The sequence below is a fragment of the Lonchura striata genome, chromosome 1A (assembly GCF_050655825.1).
Source record: "Lonchura striata isolate lonStrDom1 chromosome 1A, ASM5065582v1, whole genome shotgun sequence".
Taxonomy (NCBI): Eukaryota; Metazoa; Chordata; class Aves; order Passeriformes; family Estrildidae; genus Lonchura; species Lonchura striata.
The window spans coordinates 63553759-63580775 of record NC_140741.1 but is presented as its reverse complement, the minus strand read 5'-3'; the positions used below and the strand labels follow the sequence as shown (position 1 = coordinate 63580775).

Sequence of the window (27017 nt, the reverse complement as noted above, 5' to 3'; positions counted from 1 at the left end):
GGTTTCAGTAAAATCCCAGCTGGAGCTACTGGTGACTCAGGTGGATGTGCTGACAGCGGTTGGAAAGGGAGCTGAAAGGGCTCTGGAATGACACAGGTGAAAAGGCATTCCCGAGACCCTGCAGACAGTCCAAGGGAGGGAAATCCCTGATGGCCACACATGGAAACAACCTGTGTGCTTGGAGCCCTATAGCAAATGTACTGAGGCCAAGCTCTCCTCCCCAGCACTGTGCTTGCCCTCACCATCAGGAGCACAGGGAAAGCCCAGCAATTCTTAAAGCTGCTGTAATCCAGTATGAGACAAATGGAGGGGGAAATGCAATATACAGTTGTTTCAGCAGCTGATTGTTTTTGGTTTCTTAGCAACTGTGGGAAAAAAGACTCCCTGAGATCTGAGCTGTCTGGTCAAATCCAGCAGGCATCCCTCTGTGGAGGACAGCCCTCCTCCTCTCTGCTCATCTGCAGAGGGAAGCCACAGCTGGTGGGAAGCCCTCCCAAACCAAAATAGATTAACAGGCTTATCCCCTTGTCCTTCTCTCCACTGAGGGACAGGGAACAAGCTGGGCATCAGAGTCCTCAGTGTGGTTCCACCAGAAGTGAAAAGCTTGTCTGAGATTAGACTGCTTTTCATTTTAAAGAGAATGGAAAAGATGAGGGAATCTTGCACTAACAGCTGCAGTCAATGGTGTTCCCAAGTTGCACCCAAAAAAGGAACTGCAGGGGAGACATCAGGTTCTTCTGTGCCTCAGTGTCAGAGCCAGGCTGGAGGGGAGCAGAAGGACACTCCTGTGGCTCCAGCCATCAGCCACTCCAACCCTGCAAATGACCCTGAAAATGAGCCTGATGGCTTGGTGCAGGGGTCCTCAGCTCCTCTCCTGGCAGTGCAGGTGGATCAGTTTCAGCATCCTTCACAGGTTCTTTTGGGAACGCTGCTACTGAGTACATGAAAAGCTGTTTATGGCTGTTTTCCCTGTGATCAGCGGTGTCAGTCTCTTGCAAGTCCTTTGAGCAAATCTACAGAGAGAAAGGGCTGATTTTTGCTGAAGTGTTTCACATCTCTGTGGGTATTTGTTCTGGAGGTTTCAGCACTAGTGCAGGGTTTGTGTGGGTCTCTGTATTACAGCAGCCATTTAATTGTTTTGGTTTTCAGGGACAGCGTTTCAATAATTTAAATTTATGCCTGTTACTGACATACTGGCCATGCTCATTGCTAATAGCTTACTTCCATCCATACTAGCACTATCTCATTCATTCAGATATAAGTATGAGGATGCTGACCTGTAGTTAATCCTACACATCCCTGACTGTTAATGTAATGACTATTAAATATTAATGGGAGCAGAGAAGGGAAGTCAGATCACCTTTCCCACAGCTTAGTGCCCCTGTCACCAGGCTACAATGTCATCCTTGATCTTGCTTTTTATATCCCCTTTCTCCTAGTTTCATTTACAGGACAAAGAAAGATACATTTTAGAAAACTCTTTGTAGTCAAGCAGCTATTGCAAGGATTAGAGCTGCTCCAGGATTTCCCTTTTCTAGGCAGATGTTTAAACCACCATGTTGCTGGCTAAAAAAGGAGGTGTATTTTTTGCTTTTAATCTGGGAAAGGGCCTTACATGCTGGCTCAGAATATTCTAGAGAATCTGCTAGAGAAGAGGAGACTGCACAGACACCCATGACCTAGATGCTCCTCCTGATGCTGTGCAAAAAATAATTCATTGTTCAAGGAGGATGTGGAGGGTGTCTGGTGGTTACAGTCCTCCCCACAGCAAGGGAACACCATGGATCTAGCAGGGGGTACCAGTGCACAGTCCATTAAACAAAGTACAGCCCAGTCCCGAGGGTGGAGCCTGAGGCTCTGGTGCAGACCCTCAACAGTGCCACGTGCCCATTGTGTTCCCAGTCTGGTGGTGGGAAAACTCTCCTGACTAGTCTGGAGTACAGAAATGAATCCCCCCTTCTAGAAGAGAGACTGGAGCATCACTTCTCAATTCCAGGTGGGTATTACCATGTCAAGCATCATCACTTCTGGTCACGCTTCAACACAGAAAGCCCTGTCCCCTATGTGACCATCCACAGAATATTTCATTTGCAAGCCTGTTATGTTTTCGGGCAGTGGGGACCAGGGATGGTGGTGCAGAGATCTCTTTCTCTACATCTTTCCATGCCTTTTTTTCTCATGGTCTTTTCTTTTGCATCAGGCAGTTGTGACTGCATCCTTAAAACAACAATGTCTAACTGCTGGAGGTATTTGTCTGTGCTTAAATCCATGTATCTTCATATGATTATATTTTTCTGATTATAAAGCTAATGAGATAAAGCAGAAATCAATCAAAGTAGCTGGGCTTGAAGTGCATTAATACTTAATACTACATTTTACTATTGTAATTATGATTTATTTACTTTTTTAATTGCTATCTGGTTTGCTTATCTCTATGAGAGACACTTCTCAAGAGTATCTTTCTGACTATAGTGTTTTATTTTTACAAAAAAATGCAGGCATTTAGTGAGATGGAAATTACTTCCTTATTATTTAAAATTAATTCAGCCTGTCAAAATTAGCTCATTGCCATGCACAGTGTTTCCTTTTTAATTCAGTCTCAGCCTTTCTAGAAATTGAAATTTTGTGCTGAGATGATGTACATAGCAGGCTTTTTATACATATTAAGTCCTACATATTACAAGGATTAAGGCCACATATACATTTTAGAATAGGGTACATAATTATAAAACAAATTTTGCAGCAGGGATAAAAGACTGTCAGCTTTCCATTGGTCTTGTAAACTGCTTTGCTGGCCAGGAATGAAGCTGCAAGAATGCCTGATGGGAATAAAAGGGACTCTCCTGTCTGCTCCTTTAGGACTCTAACTTTTGCTAAATCAGGACAACAGTAGAGGAAATATTTGCATACAAATAATTAGGATGCCAGTGCTCCCTTCTTTTCTCTTTTTAGAATAAAAAAGAAGAGAATAGAAATCAGAAAAGGACAGAGGAGATTGAAACCTGTGATGGGTATAGGAAAAGATAACCTTAATAAATGGGAGAAAATTGCCTGTCACCTGCAAAGGGAGCAATGGAAATAAGGGGGGAAGGGAGACAAGTTTCAGACAGCAGCATCTCACAAGAGTTTCTTCAGGATGAAGAATCGATTAGGAAAGATGGAGAGAGAAGAAAAGGTAGCTTGAAAAGATCTTCATACTTCCCACTCTGTCCTCTGAGCTGCTCACAGTTCCCACTGCATTCCCTCCTCACAGTAGCTGAATGGGCTTGTGGCCAGAGGCTGAGTCCTCTGGAAACAGGAAACATCCCAGTGACACACCTGCACTGGGCTGGTGTCCTGGTCACACTCCCTAGAAAGAGAACATCAGGAAATGAAGAGTTTGGAATGGAGGAAGCAATCAAGAACTGTTGCTGGGGAAGGCACCTGGAAAGATTGCCATTCCATAGTAAGAAGGTGACCATGGAAATAATTTTTGTATTCACAACTGAATCAAAAAAGTAGTTAAATAATTTCATAGCATAGACAAGACATTCAGTGTCACTCCTATCTCCAAAAGGGATGATGTGGGGAGCAACACACATGGCAGTGTTACCTCAGTCCCTGGGTAGGTCATGGAGTAAACAGTCCTGGAAATCATTTCCAAAGACAAAGGAAGAGAAGCTCATAAGAAGTTGTCCGCCTGGACTGATAAAGTGGAAATCACACCTGAGAAAACCTGAAAACCTTGTACAGCAACATGACTGTCTCAGTGGTCACAGGGAAAGCAGTGAGTAGCATTGTTCATCTTAACTTTAGCAGGGATTTTGAGTGAGAAAAGGATTAAAGAGCTGGTGTCACTCAGTCTGGAATAGAGAAGGCTCAATAGGGACCTTGTGAGTGTGTACAAACACCTGATGGGGGGCCAGTAAAGAAGACAGAACCAGACTTTACTTGGTGGTGCCTGGTTACTGTGTAAGACACAACAGACACGCAGGAAATTACATTTAAACTTAAAAAAAAAACAACCTTTTTTACAGCAAGCATTATCAAACACTGGAGCAGGCTGCCAGAGAGGTGCTCGAGTCTCCATGGTTGGACCTGACTGGACATGACCCTGAGTGAGCTGCTCCAGCTGAGCCTCTGAACCAGGGACTGGAGCAGATACCCCAGAGGTGCCAGCTGACCTCTGCAGTTTTCTGAGTCTCTGACACCAAGACAAGAAAACTGCTGGCAACTGGCAGATAGAAAATATGAATTTTGGTTTATTGATTTGCAGCAAAAGACCAGTAAAAATCAAGGGGTTGATCTTGCCAAAGAGATACAGTGGGGAGCAAGGTGCAAATAGGTCCTCCCACAGGATCACCACTGTGGCAAGGGGGAAGCTGAAGCACAACCCACATATGGATAAATCACAGGATGAGGGAGGTATCTCCCACTATTGCTCCCTTAGTAAGAACTGATCCAAATAAAGCTCTGGAAAACAAAACCTATCGGCAGGAACAACCAGCTTCAACCCAAGTCTTGGCTCTTGGCAGTAGGCACCAGTGCTTGCACATTGAACACAATTCTTGCAAAGAACACTGAGGGAGCTGGCGTTGTTTAGCCTGGAGAAGAGGAGGCTTGGGGGTGACCTCATCACTCTCTACAACCACCTGAGAGGAGGTAACAAGTGACAGGACAAGAGAAATGTCCTGAAGTTGCACCAGAGGAGGTTTAGATTAGATACTAGGAAAAATTTCTTAATTGAATGAATGGTCAGGAATTGGAACAGGCTGCCCAGGGAAGTGATAGAAACACTGTTTCTGAAAGTGTCCCTGTCAGAAACTCTCTGAAAGTGTCCCAAAGGTCTGTGAATGGGGCACTAAGGGACATGGTTTAGTGGTGAACATGGTAATGATGGGTTAAAGGTTGAAATAAATGATCCTAAGACCTTTTGCAACTTCAACAATTCTATGATTCTGTTATTCTCTATCCTGGAATTCAAAACCTCAACAACTGCAAATGTGCTTTAACTTGTGCTACTTTGATGGATGTTTCTGGTGAAAAAGGCACCTGGAAATGCTTAACTGCCAAAACTGTAGGGATAAGAAACCATGAAAAGAAGTCAGAACTTGTTTTCTCCCATGTTCAGAGCCCTCTTTGTGCCACCTACTGTGGCATACCCCAGCAGCACATCCCAGTGGGAAGCACACCTGGGCTCTTATCTCTCTCTCTCTCTGCATTTTGCTTCAAGTGCTTGCAATTAGCTAAGGATCCTGCCACCCAAATGTTTTGGGGACAGCAAGGTGTTGGTGTTTGCAGATTTAACACAAGTTACTGTGAATCATCAGGAGCATTTTATAGATTAGGTTTCTGATGTTAAACAGACTGTGTTTTAATTTAAAGTATTTCATATGTACATTGCAAAACAGTATAGAAAAATGCCCCACATTTTTCAGCTAAACTGGAAGACTAACTTTTTTTTTAAATCTGGCAACTTCAAAATACTGTTTAATGAAGGAACCTAAATCCAAGTTATTATTTCTTTTTTATTTTTTTACATTTAATAAGGGTTTACAGCATATTTTACACTATTTTGAATCATATTACAAGTATCAGTAATTAATTTTCTTAGTAATGCCACACATTTTGAAGTTACTAGAACTGCTTTGAGTGAGCAGGTAACTCTAGATACTGCAGTCCCCTCTAGTGGGGAAAATCAGACTGTGCCGATTTTGCAGGACCTGCTGCATTAGCAATGGCTGGATACGAAAGCTTTGCTTTCCCCCCATATATCCTGAGAACTTTGAGTCGATTTTTTCTTTTTATGGTTTGTTATTTATTTATGGTACATTATTTTTGTTCTGAAGGAGAGAGGGGCATGTGAGGCCCTGGTTCAGTTCCTACATGTGAACCTTCAGAGCAGGAATTCACTACGTGCCCTACAAATCCTGCCAAAAGACAGCAGGTTTTGTTTCAAGTACCTTATTTCCACAAAACATTTGGGAAGCTGTTTTTCTTTAATAAAAAGGAAGTTAAGGGATTAATGAAGGACAGGTCCACCAGAGATCACCATCCATCTCCTGGCTTAGCAGATCACTTAAACCCATTTAAAAATCCTTCTGTACTGGCATTTTCATATTCAGAATTGTGCCCTTGCAATACTCTCCTGTTCTGTGAGCAAGAAGCAGTGATTTTTAGATTTTAGGAAGCCCTTACCATCAATATAATAAAGAAAACTCCCTTCTCAAGAACCTTATCTGCCCATTTGTTACATTTCTGTTTAGCTGCATTTCAAAGGAAGAACTATGTCTACCACTCCACATCTCTTTTTTGTTTTTCTCTTACGTAATTGCCATCATGTTTTTAATTAAGTTAAATAGGATGTTGCACTGAGCTCCTCAGCAGCTTCCTGAATTTTGTGATCTATCCCATCAATTGAAATCAGAGCACTATCTCTGCTTGGTACCACATGCACTGAGTGCAAGTCACAGCTATTTGCATGAACCAATTTATCTCTTAAAAATATTTCTTCTTGACTGAAGAATAAATTTCCTTTACCCTAATGCGCTAGGTAATGAATTGCATTTGAAATGTGTTTATTTTTAGCAAAAAAATGCTAATGGCAGCTTGCTGTTAAAAATAGACAGTACAGTTGGCACAGAAATATGGGCTGGGGAATCGTTCTTCCCTGATCAGTGGAAATGCCCTCTTTGTAAGTCACCTGGGGAGAAAACATGATGTTCCCAAGTAATTTAGTCCCTCCAACTGGAGCGAGGGTGAACAGCAAGTGGCACTGTCACCTGAGCCCTGCCTTAGGAATTGCCCCTGTAGCCCAGCACCCTGCAGGGCTGTGTCCCTCCCATGGGGCCAAGGCTGTAAGACAGAGATGGCTCCCTTCTCTTTTCCTGCCTCCCTGCTGGATGGCAGTGGGTGCAATGTGGGGTTTTACGTGTCTCTAGCTCTGCCCGCTGCAGGGAGTGGGGGCATTTTGGTGGAGGGAGCACTGCAGGACCCCAGCATTAGCAGCTCCAGCTCCTCTCTCAGCAGCTGCTCCCCAGGCCAAGGGACTTTATCTTGGACAGGGTTTTCCTGTCTGTGAAATTTCCCTGGCTGCTCTCTAAGTCCATTACTTGTCACATCCCCATGATTTATTCCCTTCATTTTCCAGCAGCTTTTTTTTATAGTTGAGAGTGTTATGCCCACTAAGTCTCCTTTCCTCTAGATTACACAGATCAATTGCCCAAGTTTTCTCTTACATTAAGAATTCCAAGACTTCTGACACTCTTGTTGTGCCACTCTTGTATTCATCAGGTAGGTACACTTCTCTCTTACAATCCAGAGCCAAAAAGCAAAACATGCAGCTGAGGCCTTGCTGAGCATCCTGGTAGATTCACTTTGTGCATTTTGCAGATAATTTTTTCTGTTTCTTCAAAATGGTAGGACATTTGTCTATTTTTTACAACAGAAGGGCCTTGTGTTGTCATGTCATTGTTTGGTCCGTAACTTTTATCCTGTACAGCTCTCTCCTTTGCCCATGCATGTACTGCTATTGAATTCTGTCCTGTTTTTCAGATAATTTCTGAAATGATCATTTCTAATGAGTTAGAACGAGTTAGAATTAGTTGTAATGAGTTAGACATAATACATGTTGAATACTGTTCTGATGTACAACACACTTGGAGCCCCTCCTGAATTACTGTGACCCACAAATGGAGGAGGAAATCCTCTATTCCATTGGAGAACCTCTATCCCAGTATCTTAGTGGCTAGTCAAAGTACTTTAATAACATCAGACCTAAGACAGATTCTCATGAAACTCTAATAAATACAGTCCTTTAGCCGGACAGTGAGCCACTAATCACCACTCTAACAGTATGTTTTTCCAACAAGTCTTGTTGGAAATTTGTTTTCATAGCAGCTTATCTAAGTAAAGTTTCCTAAATGCTATGAGAATGTTTGAGATTTTTCAGATTCATGGTTCAACTCTTTTAGAAGTCTGGCTTATAGAGTGGAAAACAGAAAACCTTCCAAGCACACAGGTGCTGCATCAGCTAGTGCTCATCAAATGCTTGCTCTATACTTTCAAGACATTTTTATCATCCAGACCCAATGGGGCTGCTGTGATACAAGGGCTGCATTTTCTCACCTCACTTTAATTACTGAGTGAAGTATTAAGTGCCAGTTCTGGTAATGTGGTTACCAAAGAGATACCCTCAGGGTCTGGCTGCACCATCCAAATCCTCCAAGTGTGGCAAACAGCACCTGGGAGGAACCCAGCTGCTCCTGCTGTCAGCCCTGGCCATGTCAGCAGCCCTTCCCTCAGAAAAGGGGCAATATTTTTGCTTGCAAGTGTTGTCCTGTGATTCTTGGCAGTCCTAATGTTGGATTTTGCCTGAGAGTAATTGATTGTGTAATTGGGTAATTGGGTTGTGTCTGGTACAAATTCTGTGGAATTCGTACCAGACACAACCACTTCTCAAGAGATTACAAATCTAGTTTTGAACATTATTTTCCAGATTTTGCTTGAAAGGTAGGTTCAGTGTCCTTGAAAGATAGGACAGCATCCCCTACTTCCTGCTAGAAGATCTTACATAGAAATCTCTAGCCAAAACAATACTGTCTTCATTTGACAGAAAGGACCCAGAAGGACCAGACAAGAATCTAGAAATTATTATTTATTTCATACATGATCAAGAGAAGGTTCTTCTCTTGGGGAAGAAAATCACAATGGGAAGTCCTTGATTGATCCTTGGTGCTTCTCATTATACAATGATCTTAGGGATTGGCTTGGTTCTAACTGAGTCAGAAAGGACCCAGAAAGGTCCAAAAGGGTTTCCATCAGATGTTGATTTTAACATAAAATGTGGCTGGAAACACAGCCACACTAGTTAAAGAAAAGTAGAATTTTTTTCTTATTTATAGGCTTTAGTATTTCCTGGGACCAAACCCACTACTTCCTAATTGTAGACTACAACCTAAACTGGAATTATAACAATTAGAAGTCAGGAATCCAAACTAAGGAAGATTTACCCATGGTGGCAAGTGTTTCATTAGCAGGTAACATGAAGAATCAATATTTTATGACCTGTCACATATTTGAGTCATCTGACATGCTTTATCCTTAGATGTTGAAGTTGTTCGACAGTTCTAAAGTAGAAGGAAGCAAAACAGAAAAGAAGTTTTTTTTCTGGTGTCACACTGTCAGAAAAATTTAACAGGTAATAGTCTACAACAAGCAATTAAAACACATTGGTCTCTTATTACAGAACAAATTCTACTCCGTGGTGCCTGAGGGAAATGCATCTCATAAAATTTGCTATTTTTATGTAAGAAGCCAGAACAAACTATACTTTCCCCGCATGAAAAAAAAAATCAAAGAGAAGCAGAAATGCTGCTATTTCACAGTGCACAGATGAATACTGATTTGGAGACCTTACATAACAGGGAAGCAGAAAGATCCATTTGCAAAACCTCTGTTTGTTTTCTGCTGAGGTCCAGAGTGCAACCACAGACCTATAGGGGAACATACCCATATGGAGGATACAGTCTGTTGTCCAGATAAAGAGCACAGCAAAGGAAGGGGATTAGTTCAGAGGAAGACAAGAAAGGGATGAGGATGAAATGCCTGTAGAATTACCTACAACTTTAGAAGTGTCACAACTGCTCATGCTTTCTGTTTGCCAAGTTTCAGTTCTAAATCATGTGTTGTACTTCAATCTCAGCTTTAAAAAAACAAAGACGCAAACAAAACCAAAAAAAATCACCCTTCTGTGCCTCATAATTGCAAAGAAAACCAATAGCTCTCAGGAAATAAGAAAGAAAGTAATGGAAGTAAGCTATTAGCAATGAGCATGGCCAGGCTTTTCAGAACTCATGTTTATATGTCTTCTTGGTTTTTGAATGTTTGTGGCTAATTAAGTCTTTCTGAAAAACAAGGACTTTATTCCCTGAGCAGCACTAACAGGATGGGTCTTCTGCCTCTTCCAATGTGGTACAAAAAAAAAGGAGATATTTTCTATAGATAGTTAGTCTAAAAGTATCCAAGATTTTGTTTATCAGAGCATTTTCTTTCATTTTCCACATCCCCCTAGGATAGCTCCTTCCATGTATTAAAAAAAAAAAGAAGCATCCGAGAAAATTTCAGTCTCAACAAATTGGTATTTTACACTGAAATTCCTTTAATATAAAGTTTCAATGGGTTTCACCATACAAGTCCAGGAGAGTGAAGAAATCTGAATTGTAGCTTTATTTCCTATCTCCAAGCAATTGATAATTGAGACTTTGTGAGTAAAGAGGTTTGCCTATCACACCAAGAAGAGAGGATAGACACACAGTGATGTAAGGGTATAGGAATGACCACCAAGCTCATCTCCAGGGTTCAGTGACCCATCACTTTGGGACCACCATGAAATAAGTACATTTACCTAACTACAGCCACAGCTGATGTTTTCCATAGTGCTGCTCATGTGGAGTGGGCACATGGCAGGTACTCAGTCCATGGTGCTGGGTGCTCAGCAGTGTGTCCCAGAGACAGCCCAAGCTGGGCACTCAGCCACTTGTCCCTGACCTGTACAACAGAGGCTCAACTGCCTTATCAGGCCCATTGGAAGAAAAAGAGGTTTTTCTTTTTCCTTGAGTTTCTGCTTATTTTTAAATGTGCCAAGACTGGCACAGCAGCTTGGCTGGCCGTGGCTGCAGGGACTTTGCTGCCAGCAGTGCCCAGCCCTGCAGCCTCTGCACTCCCCCAGGGCTGGGCGATCTGAGAGGATGTGACCTCCAGAAGAGGACACCAAATTAGGAGATGTTTCAGTGTCTGAGGTGATGAAATATTTAATCCCTGCTCTCTCTGGGATATGCATCATCACAGATTTACTTATCTGCAGCTTGGTGACAGCAGCAGCTGACAGGGACGATGACAGCTGACACACATTAACCCAGCTGCACAACACAAGCTATCACTCCAGAGCACAAATCCATCATTATTATTCCAGCACCGAGGAGGTGTCTCATGCCAGATACCAAGCCTGGGCAGCACTGCACTGCAAAGTCAGCTCTGCCAGGGTCTCTTGGAGGCGAGGGAGCCTCAGCAGGACCCTCAGCCCCAGCAGCCCCAGCAGCCACAGCAGTGGCACTGGTCCCTGAGCCCAGCACCAAGGGAACACACAGGGTATGTGCCCTCACTGCTGACCTGCTGACCAAAATGTCAGGGAAGTATGGACAAATATGACTTGTTTAGGGTGTGGGAGGGTGGCAGCATTTATTTGAGCTTTTCTAGAGCTGCAGATGTAGTTGCAGATGCAACTGGACCTGACTTGCTTCCCCTTTGTCTAAGCTGCCCCCCCTTTTTACAGATGAGCTTCTTTCTGAGCAAACTTGTATTAGTGTCTTCTTTATCTAATAGGTTGTTCTGAATTATTGCTGTCTTTGAGAAACTAGTGACCGAGCTTTGAGGAATTCTGGTGAAACTGGGGTTTGGTTTGAGAGGGTGGGCTGAAGATTTCCCCCCTTCCTGTTAGTGTTTGGTACTGGATTAGTTGCTGCTCAAGACTGCCCTGCTCTCTTGCTGCTTCAATGGCATCCTTACATTGAAAGGTGCATTTCACCCAAGACTTGTCTTATGGTCATTGGTGGGAACAGTCAAACAACAGGAAAATTGTCCATGTGTCTCTGTGTGCAGGGTAGAAGGGGGAAAGAAGCCACCAAGGATTCTAAGCCCTAGAGCCAATCTTTTGTTGTGTGGGGTGTGATCCTTCCAGAAGAGGAAATAAGGTGGCTATTTACAGTGCCACATGGATACCTGCCTAAGACTGCAGGGCTTGCTGGATACAGTGGGATGTCACCTTCCTGTTCTGACCCAGAGGACACTGTACCACACCTGTCACTCAGGGCTCCTACAAACAAGCTTGCCTTTCTGCATGCTCTTCAGCTGGCAATTTCCTAACACAGCCCTCCCCTTCCTTCTCTGAGATTTTTTTTCTCTGCACTGCTGACTGGAGTTTACCTTCCATGCTGAAAGCTCTTCAGGGAAGGAATCTCTTCTTTTTCTTTTACAAGAGTGCCCTTCACACCTCTAGAGCAACTCAAGAAAATGTTTAAGGGAATAATATAAATTAATAGCAATAATAAATCCTTACAAATTGTCCAAAGCCTGCACAAATTGCATTTGAAGCAAGAAAAGGAAGATGACAGAAAAAAATGCCTTCAGGACCATGAGCATTCAACACTGTCCTTGCTACATGTCAGAGAAGTTTTCATGACAGATGGTATTCACCAAAAAGCTCACCCTCTCTCTAGACCCCCTGGCTTTGCCAGCTCCCAAATCCAGACTCTCTTCTAGCTATCATCTCACCCCACTGAGATTTTTTTCAGTAGTTTAACATGGAATTTCATACCCTGGAAACAATTGTGAGACTAATGTACAGTTCCAAATACTTCCTATTTGCCTAGAGAGTATACAGTTAATTAACATTCCTGTGCTCAGTAAGCTAATCGCTGAACTGCAGTTTTGAAATCTCAGACCAAAGCTGCTCCAGATCATTATCTTTCTGTTGCCCATAAACATATAACTTGGTACCTGTATCTTTCTCAAAGGCAAACAGGATCAATATTTGCAGCTCATTAGCAGGTTTTGGTTGAGACCTAACATCACAGCAGCCAACCAGCCAGAGAGGAGTGTGACAAGATAAAGGATACACAGCCTTGCCTTGGTGAGCCCCTGCCCCAGAGGTGTTCTGGACAAATCCTGCAGCTGCAGGACCATTCCCCTCCATAGTGAGCCCCTGAAACCAGAGCCCCACTCCCAGTTCCAGCCCAATTCATTCATCAAATTTTCTCTTCCCGTCAACACAAGTACATGCAAAGAGAAAGTTTGGAAAACTTTTGGAAATCCTTGGATGTGCCTTTGCTCAGCATGGATTTGTAGCATGTTCCCAGGTCACACAGCTTTGGCACTGTCCAAAGAACAGGAAAATTCATTTCACACACACATACAAAAAAAGAGATTTTAAATGTTTTTTATTATTCTGCAGCATTTAAGGTTCATCAGCACTGATATTATTCTTATGTTTTATGTGACACTTAAACTTCTTGCAATGTTTTAGTTATTATGTTAAAATTTAAAAATCAGCTTTTTTTTAAGGAAATTTCATTCACAGAAATGTCATGTTGAAATGACCAGAGAACTGTCAGAGCCCTCTTCGTTTCTGTTAGGAGGAAACACTCTCGATAGGAATTGTGAATTCATCTGGAGAAATCCAGTCTGTTGAAAAAAAGAGCAGAGCTCCATTTCTGTCACACTACTAAAATAATCCCCATCGTAGCAGCTTCCTTACACTGAGATCCTGGCTGGCACCTTTAAGGATCTGCTTGGGTATTTTGGCTTTCTCCCAGCACCGAACGCCCACCGTCTCCGTGCTCCCAGGAACGCGGGCTCGGGGCAGCGCGGAGCCGGAGCACACGGGGCAGGCAGCGAGGGGCTGTCCAGGCTGGGGGTCACTCACAGCCCCCAGCCCACGCTGGCCCTGGGCTCTGCCTCCTGCCTGCCCTGCTGGCCCAGCCCAGACAAGGAGAGCTTTGTGTCAATGACAGCAAGGTTTGCTTTCCCAAACCAAAAAATGTGCCAACGTCAACATCTAACATTGCCTAGCACAGAAAAACTCTTGGAAGATATAAGGCTACTAAAGCTAGATATAAAATGTTACTAACAAAATAAAAAAACCAAAAGATTGTACAATGCCAATAAAAACATTTTCTGGCCGATATACCCAGAACTTTGTCACAATACCTCACTGACACCGCTGGATCCTCAGAGAAGCTCCCTGTAAACAAGTACATCAACGTTTGCAGCAGTTTTTAAATACAGACAATGAAGAGCTTTTTGGGCAGTCTGATCACGCAGCTTGAAAGCTGGAGAAACAAACAAATATACCTACAGATCCTCTGGGTTCCAGGGGAGAAACTGAAAAACAGCTACAGCAAATGGACAGAATATAAAGAAAGTGAAACATTTTCTCATTAAACAGTTAGAGAACAGGAAGAGTTTAGGAATCACCATTCAGAGACTCCTGTTTAGTGACAGCAATTTATTTGACCATCTGGGCAAAGAAAGACTGCAGCAAACCACATGGAGGAAATAAAAGTAGATGAACAACAAGTGGCTGATTTTGCTTGACTTGAGCCTACAACTCTACAGAGCAGGAAGCTACTTCATGTGAAAGACATTATTGATGAAGGCATTTCAGCCTCTTGCCAGTTCTTCCAACCTGTCCTGGGACGTGACTCCCATCCCAAATTTGACAGAAACACCACCAAGTACAAAAGACAAATTGATGAGCCTTCTGGAAAGGGACCACCAGAGGAAGGAGCGTCTCTGTGATGTTCCACAGTAAAAGAAAACTCTTTAGGAGAACAAATAGGAGGCTTTTTGCTGTGTTTGTTCATTACGATAAAAATCTTCCTTTCTTGACAGAAGCAAATATTGAAATGGAGGAAAAGGCAGCCCACTGTTCAGCAGGATCTGATCACGACATCCCAGTGAGTTTGTTCCCACCTCAGCAGACACACAGCCTCCTCCTGTGTCCAGGGCACACTCGCTGTGTGTGACAGTGGCAGGGGTATGGTGATGCCTGCCCTGGAAGTACAGCCATGAGCATCAAGCTGCCCAGATGAGGAACCCAAAAGCTGTTTGTAGTGAGGCATGGCTAGCAGAGCCATCACCCAAGGGAAGCCTGTTTCTACCAGCCCAGACTGCTGCCAGCAGATGACAGAGATAACAGCTACAACTTGATCCATCCTTGGATAGGTCTCTCTTCCCTCTGTCTGTCACTCTTCTGTCTTTCTCACCAATAAATACGCATATGTTGTGTTCTTGGAGCTGCATTCAAACCAGAGGAAAGCCACCCAAGCCAGGGATTAGGAAGAGTGGCAGGGAAGCTTGAAGCCTGCCCATATTCAGAGTTTTAGAGCCTGTCACTGGCACCTGGCTATATTTAGGAGTAGTTGAAGTAGGGTCTTTCAGAGATTAGAAAACTGTCAGGCTCTAAAGAGGTGCCTTTTTTAAGCTGCTCTAGCCCTGTTTTGCAAGATTTCCAGTCAAAATTCACCTGCTCCTTCGGGCACAGTCTCACTGACAAGAGAGCCAGGCTGACTGCTGTGTGTAACTTGGCTCATGCCTTCCCATCAGGCTGGCCTGCTACTTGCTGCTGCCTGTCAGTCCTCAAGATTTTAACTGCTCTTACTGAGCTTTCCTGACCTGGGGCTGGGATCTCAGATGCAGCTTCTACAAAGCCATTTACTCGCCAGGAAGGCAGTCCAGGTGCACAATGACACACCCCAAAAGAACTGAAAATACCCATCCTCAGGCTGTGCTCAGATAAGGCCTCTGATAGCTTGTTACGAATAAGGCTGATCTTCCAGGCTTGGTTACAAAACTGCCTAATAGTTTGATATGTCAGGCTGAAGATCTTCCATGCATGGGCAACAGCTTCCATCTTCTTCCATGCATGCAGTTAATGACTTTGTGCAGGATAATTATAACTCCAGGGTTCACACACCTCGCTTTGTCTATCTCAGACTCAGGTCTCCCATCTCAGCCAGGTCTACATCCCACAGAAGCCAGCAGCACTCATCCATCCTGGGAACCATCCTAAGATTAAATCAGTCACCCCAGGAGGGCCCTGTCCTGCTCCAAGGACTTCCTAGAGCCTCACATCTGATGTCTGACGTTATGTGAGATGCATCTCCAGGCCTAACCTCTATCTGATCTCTCCTCCCAAAGCATCTTCTCACTTTTCTCAGAAGTTCCACCTGGAAGAAAACAGGAATTTAAAGAAGTCAAGGCCACAAATGGTTAGACTGCCCTGACCAACTCTGGGCTCCAGACTAAATTTCCAAATACATGTCTCCTTTCATACCTCAGCACAAGGTGGTGACAATGGCTCAATGCCTTTTTTTTGATCAATTTTCCTTGACAATCACATCTAGTCCTGGGAACTTTTGCTTATTGTCATAATAGCTTCAAGAAACATTGTGTCTGGAGAAATGAACAATGCAAAAAATAATGTATCCCTGCCATGTCACTCTTTACTGAGAGGGTGGTGAGGCCCTGGAACAGGTTGCCCAGAGATGCCCTGTCCCTGGATATGTTCAAGGCCAGGCTGGATGGGCTTTGAGCAGCCTGGTCAAATGGAAGGCATCCCTGCCCATGGCAGGGGAGTTGGAATGAAGTGACATTTCAGGTCCCTTCCAACCCAAACCATTCAATGATTCCATGATTGTCCCCACACAGCATGCTGTCTGCAACCAAATAGCCTCTGAACTGACATCCATTTCCTCCTGCCATGTTTCAGTCATCACATACAACAGAAAAAGGAGGGGGGGGGGAATGATGTAAAACTAAATTGGGTTTTAAAACTACAAGAATTGGCCACAGTCTTTCATGGAGGGTAGGAAAGTTCCTGAGTGCATTAAGTATTCAAGGAGTATAGCTTTAGGTCTAACAGAGTGCTGTGTTTTTTCTTGTGAATGACAGCCTGTAAGTTGACAGCAAAGTTCTGTCCAGGTGTGTGTTGTACACAGAAGCTGGAGACCTAGCAAAATTGATTTGACTAGATCCTTCAACATTCTTCTGTTTCTTCTAAGAAAACGACGTCTAATAAAACAGCATTCTGTCTGTTCAGCCCATCATCACCCCTGTGGCCCTGAAACCATCTGTCATGGATGGAAACAACTGCACTTGTGAGAGAGAACCAACAATATACAAGAGAGAAGCAACAATATACTTTATTGATATAAAACAGTGATTTAACAAAGTTCAATGGTAAATGCAACAGTGGTTTAACAAGATTCAATGGCAAGATTGTTCATTTACTGCACAGAAGACAAGGTCAGACAAAACTGCCAGAGACCCTGTCATTGAGCCATGAGGTTCAGAAAGAATCCCCCTGTGTCCTAAACCCCTTCTCAAAGAAAAGTGTAGGTGTGGCTGAATCCAATCCTAGTCCCAGACTTGTTCAGTGGTTTACATCTGAGAGATTATATCCTTTTTATCACTTCACTAAGATTTCACAGTTCAGTGTGCTATTAACCACTTACCAAGGTTCTGTTGCACTGAGGAATCTCTCAGCTTCGAGGAGTAACCTGGAGAGATGACCCTCCTCAAGGGGACGTCCAGGCATGCAGCCCACCACTCCAGACAGCCCTGGGCTACCATGCTGCCACCCCACCCAAAGTCCAGAGAAAGCTGGGTGCAGCCAGCAGAGCCTCACTGGTAGTTAGGGCTGAAGCAGTGGAGGGGAGCACACCACCACAGCATCCTCTCACATGCTAGAAATGTGCTTGTGCAGCCTTCTGACAGCAAAACCACAGGAGTCACACATTTAGAAAATTCCTGAATGCTCCTGAAACCATTTCCTACAGTCATAGAAACACTTCCCACAAGCCATGCCCAGGACTTCTGCTGCTGCCACTAACAGGGTGAGTAAGATACCACTCAACAGATTGAGTAAGTCCCACTGTTCCACTCAGCTCTGGTTTCACAAGGCTTGCATACTGAATTGGGGAAAAATCTTGTAATTTTTTATGTGATTCAATTCAATTTTATTGCAAGGAAGTGCTGCAGCAGAAGAGCAAGCTCACACACCTTCTGCTCAGATGAGCTTCTCCTCTAATGCCATATGGACAAAACCATCACACAATTTCAATTGCAAAATTTTGTAAAAGTTTTAGTAACTCCTCAAGGTTTACTGTGCATTCTCTTTAACCCTGCCCTTTCAGGTAGTCTTTGGTAGCTGTAAGTGATGGCAGAGCAGGCAGTTGCCAGGTTCTGCCTGCTGGTTTGCCAGGAAGAGGAGGAAATACCTTGGGTAGCTCTGGTGTGGACAGGTCATTTATCACATTTTGTTGAGAAGGTGCTGAACAGTGAAACACTGAAAGAGAGCTGCTAGCTAAACAATTGGGGAATTTCTGTCCATTCTTCTTTCCACTTCCACAGGTCCTTACTGTGTCTCAGCTGCAGTGTGGATGTAGGCAGCAGTGCACTATTTATTCTCCTCCTGGCTGTACAGCTGTTTCCAGTATGACCTGTGGACAGCTTCTTCAAAACATGTGCTAGAATTTCAGCTTAGGTCATCGGGATTCTTGGAGAAGACCTGAGTTGATGCCTGGCTCTTTACTGAGAGCACAATTTGCCCCAGGGCCACACTCCAGGTGATGGATAAGCATCTTACCATGAGGCCAGGGCGAAGGATGCTCAGTGCAACAAGAGGGAAAAGTAGGTAGGGAAATGGGAATATACATAAATTCTCTCTCTCATAACATGAAAAATAAAATCATTCTTTCAGGCCTCTCAAATTTGGTTTGTTATGTGTTCTAAAGAGACTATCTTCAAGGAACTAGGAGATAATGGGTTATTGCTTGATCTGTGCAGCTGGGCATCTATTTGCCTTTCATACCTTTTAATTATATACACCTGGATATTGTCCAGGCTATAAATACATGTTCCTGTTTGAGTTTTGGGCTGCAGTGGCTACAAGTGGAATTTTAACAAACTTAGCATTTCACCAACCCTGATGTAAGCAACAAAACCTTCTACCTGTGGTTATAAGGAGCTGACCCAGATCATTGTGTCCAAAAAAGCAAAAAGGGTGAAGGGCCCAGAGCACAAGTCCTGTGAGGAGCAGCTGAGGGAGCTGGGAATGTTTAGCCTGGGGAAAAGGGGACTCATGGGAGACCTTACCATGCTCTCTAACTCCCAGAAAGGAGGTTGTAGCCAGGTGGGGGTCGGTCTCTTCTCCCAAGTAACAAGTGACAGGATGAGAGGAAATGGCCTTGAGTTGCACCAGGGGAGGTTTAGATTGGATATTAGGAAAAATTTCTTCACCAAAGGAGTTGTCAGAAACTGGAACACAGTGCCCAGGGAAATCTTGGACTCACTGTCTCTAAAGGTGTCCAAAAGGTGTGTGGATGTGGCACTCATAATTCTGGTTTAGGAGTGAACGTGGAAGTGCTATGTTAATGGTTGGAATTGATGGTCTTAGGAGTCTTTTCCAACCTTAATGATTCTGTGGTTCTATAAGCAGAAAGGTGAGAACTCCAACACCTCATTAAAACTGAACTTCTCCAATTTTTTTTGGCCTACAGCCCAGACAGCAGTGTTATCCGAGGTGCCTCAGCATGTCCATTTTCAATTGCAGAGTTTCAGAATCAATGTTTCTCTCATCCTTCATTGCCTCCCATACACTACCCACAGTGCGAGCATTCAGCAGAGATGATATTTAGGCTGGAGGAATCCTGTGGAGGTCCTGGGAGGAAATCTTTGGTATTTCATTAACCCATGGCTTTCTGCCAGCTAATGTGTTTTTGTAACTGTACCAGTTTTGGTGTCACCACAAATGCCAGCTGGTCTTTAGCAAAGCGGTTGTGTGTGTTCGCAGTCAGCAGCAAAAGATTAACTTGGAAAAGTGTTATTTTCTAGATGCCAGTCAAATACATGGCAAAGAACATTTCAGTATGGCTGGTGACAATCAGTGGTGTAAAGTGTTAAGGTCGTCTGAGACAATATATACCCAAACCTAGAAGGTCTGCCTTTCTCTCTATATTTACTATTTATTTTACTGACTTTACAGTAACAGCATGGAATGGGCCATCTGAAATTCAGCATGTCTTTTACATCTTGTCAGGGAGCAACCTGGAAATCTCCCTGTGATTCATCTTTACCACAAACAAACCTCAGTGTCCTCTTTCTGAAATGTACATGAATACTAAAAATGCTGTGAATCCCTCCAGGCTGACTATACCCCAGCTTTGCAGTCAGCAGAAGTGATTGCCCTAATTGAGTGTGTCAATTATAAGTAGTAACCCCGTTGTGGTGATGTCAGCCTAACAGGCAGCCTTTAAAGACTTTAAATAGGGAACTTAAGAGCAGAGCACCTGGGTGGCTGGGTAATACAGCTTCCATGAAGACTGCTTTCATTAAGTGATTTCTAAGCAACAGCACTGTAAGTAGCTCTAAGAGAACAAACTTCAAAAGCCTATGGTGTGACACAAAACAGACTGAGAGATGTTGCATGTGAATAACTTACTTATGTCTTGTCAACTAGGCACCTATGGCATTTGCTAAATTTCATTTCCATGTGTATAACACCTGTGTGCAGAATTTGTCCAAAGAATTAATAAAGGTCTTAGTATGTTACTGCTGAAACACTGAGTACTTCTGGAAATCCAATATGCAATGTCAGGAGTTTGAATAACATGTGTACATGAAATTATGATTAAAAATAATTGAAAGAAATTATTCCTTCAGTTCTAGTAAGTTTTGATTTTTCCTAGGAGTATCAGGGCATGTGCTCCTTACCATGCAAAGATATCTTTCTCCAGATCTCAGTTTCACCAAATATGAATTGTTTCAGAGGCTCACAAACCCCCTTATCTCACTTAGCAAGTAAACAGATTAGAGGCTCAGGCACTTTTTCATTCACTTTATTTGGCAATGCTGTTTACCTATATTACTAATTACCACACTAATAACATTAGTAACCACATTTATAAAATACACCAAAGTTCCAGACTCAGACCATTTTTAATATATTTATTCTATCACAAGTATATTCATTTCTCATCCACAATTTATCCTTCATTTTTGCCACATGTTTCAAAGTGTAAAAGGAAGCTCATGGAGGTATCAATGGCAAGCTTTCTTTTACAATTGGAAACTACCATCCCATTACATACTTGCATCATAAAAATGTTTTTACCACAGTGAACATTATATTTCATATTACTTTTTTAAAACAAAAAAAATTACCCATTTTTCTTTTTCAGTTCCCTCCCTAGCTCATGTTATGCTTCTTACGTACTTATTTGCTACTTTCTAGTCTCAGCAACATCAATTAGAAGTGTCTTGTAAAATAAATATGGACTATAGATACATGCTGAACAAGTCTGGAATTTCCCTCCAAAACAAACTTTGCTTGAAAAATGTCAGTTTGTTGGAAGTTGATGGGGAAGCAGGCATCCAAGGTCCATGGCAGAAGGGTTTGCCACCACCAGGCTCACTGGTTCTTGGTACCACCACCCCAGGCTTTAAGGTCTGGGTATCCTGCCCTGGGGCACCATGATCTCTGGGTCTGTGGGTGAATTAGCTGTAGACCAAGGTGACCACAAGAGTCAAGGGTGTAGGGAATTTGAGGGAATGGGAGAAGGTGGCTGCTCCATGAAATATAGGGGGAGGAAATTAAGTATTTCACTCTTTTTACAGTAATATTTTTAAGTGTTTCTAGTCCTGAAATTCTTTGTCTGCTTTCATTTCACAATTAAATTCATTGTGAAATTCATTTTTCTTTTGTTGTGATAAAAATGGGGCTTTACCCCTAGTTCTGCATTCCAGCAGTCTCTTGCAGAGGCCCCGGTGTTGCGATACGGGAACTGGGGTTGTGATGACGTTGGCCATCTTCTCCCCCAGGATGTGGCTTTGTCAGACCCCCTGAGCAGTGACCCTTTCACAGGAGGCAGTGGAGAGGCTGCCTGACAAAGGACTTCATGGTTTGGTCTCAGGGGTCTGAGACAGTCTAGCTAATGGTGAACTGGCAGAGTTCATTTGGTGCAAGAACCTTCTGCTCACTGCCCAGTGCTGAGACAGCCAGGTTTTCACCTTTGCCTGTGCGTGGGAACTTGCAAATAGATTTCCTCATTGAGCCCCAATTCCAGTGGTGCTCCCTGAAGCACCAGCTCAGGGGCTGTCACCTGCAGAGAGGAGGGGGAGCCTTTGTCACCCTGCTCCCAGTGCCAGTGCCCCTGTCCCCTCGGCCTGTATGCAGCCCTGCTTAAGTACATGGAACCTGAGCAGTGAGAATTAGATTTAAGGAAGAGTTTGATTTGAAAACAGCCCCACACCTCTGTCCTCATTTGAAATTTAACACAAGGTATTATTTTATCATGTTTGCAAATGTGGATTGTGTCCTTGAGGGAAATAAGTTTTTGATACGGAACAGAAATGTCAGGATTTTAACTCAATTCATGGTTTTCATCTAGTAAATGTCATTCTTGCCCCATGTGCATTGTATCTTTATTTTCATATTGCTCAGATTTTAGATTAAATAATCTCATTATTTTGACTTCCTGGGTCAATTAGCTGATGAAAAATTATTTTTGAAAATTTCAGATTACAAATCCTATCTACAGATTAAATTTTTCACTTTTTGTGACAAATGGAAATACATATAATGAAGTGCATTAGAATATTGGTCAGAGGCTTGCTCTAAGCTAAGCACAGAGTGAACATTTTTATGTTTCTTGGCAGTAAACCAGCTTCTCTCTTTTCTCTGTTTTGCACAGTCCTACTAAGCCAATCCTCACTAGAATGAGCACAAAACAAATGAATAACAGCTTTTGTACATCAACATTAAAATGGGAAGAAGCTTGGGAAAGGGCCTCCAACAGAGAAGAATGCTGACAAGTGCAAAAATGCCTGATGGATAAGCACCACCTTCTAAACATAGATCAGCCAGACATGGAAGTGATTTCAGCAGAGAAATGCAATCATGGATTACACACCAGCTCATTAGAAACTGTTGCTGAATACAGCATCCAGAAGACATGCATGAAAAGTCACATTTGGGGAATAAATTAAAAGGGGTGTAGTTGTTGCTAGATAAACATATGTAATATATATGCATTGAAGAGGTTTGTAAATGTAATTTTTTTTTATTCGGACAGAAAGCAAAAAGCTTTAAAACCTTTCACAGTAGAGAGGCAGTTAACTTCAGACTATTCCTATCCCAGTAGCCAAGAAGCTGTTAGGACATCTCTCTTAAATTAGCATTTATAAACTCTGAATGTTTCCATCACCTAGTGGAAAAAGCATAACTTTTACTGCTACATTGCTGCACTTCATTTACTTCACTGTATAATAAGTTGACTAAAACTGTAAAGCTTCTCAATTTTTACTGCATATGTGTTCCAATTAATATGTCTGTAACAAACTTAAGACTCAAAAATTATTTCTGACCTATATTCTAGTTCTATGAAACATATATACTATAAGGTATGTCTGAATATCATAATACTATAATTTCCCAAGATGCATAGAATTGTTTGTATTTGAAGTGACAAAATAAAAGCCCTTGATTTCTTTTTTAATAGGGGAAAGTAATTTATCCCTTAAATTTAACCTGCTGCTGCTCCCTTCAAGGGCCTTTCTTTTCCCTGTTCTGCCATACATCTGTGGAGTGACACTCTCTGGCCCATGCTAATGCAAATCAGACAGGGTGATCTAATGAGACCTTCTGGCCTTAAGTTTAAATTTGATACAACTCAGTAAACCCCTGAGTTTAAACTCAATACAAAAATTAACAGACTAGTAAGCAAATACATGTGCAAATAGCCATGTGCGGGCTGGATGCAAACAGCCCTGGGGCACTGGCAGGGAAGTCATTCCCTCCCAGGTCCCAGAGAGCACACTCAGCTCCAGGAGCCACAGAGAAGTAAAACAGGAGCAGGCACAGGAGGAGCTCTTAGTGCAAGGCCTGGATGTGCAGCAGCAGGGGGAGGCAGGGACCCCCAGCCCCTCTCTAACACTCCCACCAAGGCACAACACGCCTGTCCTGGCTCGGGACTGGCCAGGGGCACGTTGCTCCCTGCGTGCCTCTAGGTTCTCCTGTGTATCACAGATTAATCCAGTGCAAAATGAGCACTGCAGTGCTGATTCCTTCAGGGGCTTTAAAGCCTGTTCCTTCATTCTTTGGCTTTCAGAGGAAATGGCTAAAATTATAATTAATTGTTAGTGTTGATCCCAAATAATGCAAAATGCTGAAGAGATGAGGAAAACATGAGTTAAAACTTCTTTTTAACTATTGACTGCACAACACAAATTATTCCAGAATTTAGTGCAAGAATCTCAAAAAATTTATTTTACTTTTGAAAGAAAAATTATCTTTAAGCAAACTGCCAGTAAACAAATACAGGGAATTAGATAACTTTTCTATATAACTACCAAGGTACCAATGTGGCACTGGCTTCACTTGGATGTCAGCCAAGTAAATATATATGTGAATCTGGGCAGCATTTAAAAAAAAAACTTTTTTTTTAATCTGAAACTGCTCTTATAACTGGATGTATAAAATTCTTCTGACTTCTTGACCAGCACTAGCTGGTCAAAAACCCCACCCAAATCAGTCAACAACCATAAACATCTTCCCAGTACCTGCTATTGACCTGAAGGGGATGGAAGGTAAAAACCAAGTACTTCACACATGAGGCAGCATAAACTCATGTAAGGGCCCACTTCAGACAGGTTTTAGTCTGTGGTTAGTCCAACCAGTGTCAGCTGGAAAATGCACATCCTCAGGGGCCAGATGCATTCAGGAGTCCCTGTTAACTGGCGTCTCAGTGAAGCCCATCCTCATTTTCTGCTCACTGGCTCACCACCACACCCACACCTCAAAGCCTGTGGAAGGGTTTGTTATCTGGATCTGCTCTCATATCACCATCTTCATTTGCTCCTTGAGTTTACCTCTATCCCACGTTATTGCAGTCATGGCACTTTTGCCGTGACAGAAATCACGAAAACAGGGTTTGTCTGTATTATATTATTTTGTTTAGCTTCATGGTGGTGTTGTAATGTAAAAGCCCTTTCTAAATACACACAAACATTGCAAAAGAAATGCCATCACAACCCTGCCAGGGCAGCTCAGTGAATATGTACAATTTGTACAGAGTCAGAAAGGAGAGACATACCAGGATGTACATCATTAAATACCAACTCAGTAAGAATAGTATGTCTTATCTTTTTAAATGTTACCATTTTCCTATCCCACTCCATTGTAACTTGTCAATTGTAATTTCTTTTTAAGTCAAAAAACTAAAGAAAACTGTTGAAATACCTGACTTTCTGTAAAAGTAATAACAATAATTTTTGTTACTTCAAAGTATGCTTGGTATTAAAGTACCTAATAAAGTTCAATAATGACTTTTGTAGCATACTAAAATAAAGTGTGATAGTGCTTTTCTCCAGCTCATCTGTGATAAGGGCAGCTATTGTTGGGGTCACTGCCCTCCTAAACACAAGCCTGGATGCCTCCTTCACATCTGTACCTACAGAGGTCCCTCAGGTTTGTAAAGTCCAAGCAGAATTGGATTCCTTAATGATTGCAGAGATTTGTAAGTATGGGAGAAATTCCTAGGAGAACCTTGTTGGTAAGTCATCTCCACCCTCTGGTACCTGGCTACATCTCCATATATGGACAACAATACAAAGTTCCTAATTACTCTAGTATAAAACTTGATTTATAGTAAGAGAAAGAGCATAAATTACTTGTAAGTTTATATATATATATATATATAAAAGTTAATATAGTAATATGTAAGTTATATTATGTATTAATATATTAGTTATTAATATATAAGTTATAGTTCGAGAACTGCCAGGTTTGTAGGATGCTGTTCATTTTTATAGGCAATGCATTTCAGTTATTTATAGACTGGAAATCCCAAACAAGTGATTGGGATGCCACAGTAAAGCTCAGAAGTTAATCACGCCCTAATTTCACTACATGAAGGTACACTGGAGCCATCAAGGGCTGTCACATCATTCCAGAGTTTGCACCAACAGGAGGTAAGTACTTCCTTGTCAAAAAGATACTGCATTTGCCTCCATGCTGCTGATGCAGCAGTATCTGCATTTGGAGATGATCTAGAAATTATTGTGACTGGAATCTAATTATGCCCAAACTGCCAGGCTCTGACATATTTCAATGAGTAATAGATCAGCTTCCCTCACACTGTCCATCTTTCCCTATTCTAGGGAGGAAAATGAAATGCTGGGCCCAACAGCTTTCTGTCTGTTTTTACTGCTACTCTGATATCCTTAGTTTTAGTAGTTTCATCTGATTCTCTGAGGATATGAAATGGAATAAGATCTAGACAGTTTAAAGTAAATAAAAAACCCACCGCAGATTTGTCCCAACCAGTTTACACATTGAAAAGACAACCATATGCTGAATAGGTTCTGAGGTAGTGCTAGAAAGCAACACTTTTTTTCCCTATGTGCTGAAGCCAAGAGATTTACACACTTCTCCTTCCAAAGGAGCTCTGTACAGAATGGAATGGCTTCGCCTGCTCTTGGATAGCTGGCAGTACATGCACACATTAGGCATCCTTGCAGCCATTCCACCTTGGTCTGTGATTCTCAGCAGCCTACATTAATAACTTGAGTAGAGATTTTCACAGAAGGCCTGGAATTCTGTAGAAGGTAGAATATGTAGTTTAAAAATAAATTCTCTTCCCTTTAGATCACATGTTTGCGTCATGGTGCTGAAAACACAAAGCCAAAGCTTGCAGTGTTCAGATACTGATGTGATGCTTTCTATTACCCATCTGTCTCTCTTAAATTTTTGCTTAGTGTTACTTTACACTGTCTTCTGAAATGTCTTTTGCATTTTAAAAAGCAAAGTGATATAGCCTTCCTTTCTTCCAGATAGTCTCATAACCCCATGGGATGGGGGGAGATGGGGGGCCAGTTACACAGCTTTTCCACTTCACAAAGTGATGAGAGAAGTACTGCCTCTGAAGAGAACCTCCAGGGAAAAAAGTATAAGCAGAGACAATATGCTCATCAACTCCCAAGAGGAGATGTTACCCCTAATTGCCTATGAGACACTACAAAGCTCTTCTGCTTTTGAAGCAGCTCCAAAAGTTGCTGCAAAACACTTCCTGAGATCACCAGTGTGACACCAGCCTCCAAGTCTGAAGATTATCCCAGTCACCTGGGAAAACAGCCTGGAAGTGAAAATGCTCCAAAAAGCTAGGAGCTGGGGCTGAATCAACCTCCACAAACAAAATTTAAATTGGTGTAACAACATGGATTATTACTCCTGATTTTGTCAAGTGCAAGATAGCTTTATATTAGCCTAATATAGATGTTAGGATTATTAATAAACAAAATTACATATTGTTAGTAATTTCTTACAAGAAAAGTGAAATAAAGATTGTCAAAATCCTATATGCTAGAATGAAGTATCTTTGACATGATTACAATATATTTTTAAGTTATTTCCACAGTTTAAC

The 27017-nt window shown here is 42.3% G+C and overlaps 1 protein-coding gene across 3 annotated transcripts in view; it reads left to right on the top strand.

The window, feature by feature from the left end:
* Positions 1-24922, top strand: part of LHFPL3 (LHFPL tetraspan subfamily member 3) — a 233139-nt gene extending 208217 nt beyond the window's left edge. For 2 of the 3 annotated variants that reach the window (XM_021534694.4, XM_021534695.4), the window contains one exon: positions 22290-24922. In XM_021534694.4, coding sequence (XP_021390369.1) covers positions 22290-22318 — 29 coding nt within the window. In that variant the 3' untranslated portion in view covers positions 22319-24922. The remainder of the gene's footprint in view (positions 1-22289) is intronic. The other variant, XM_021534696.4, reaches the window with a different exon arrangement.
* The last annotated feature ends 2095 nt before the right edge of the window (positions 24923-27017 follow it).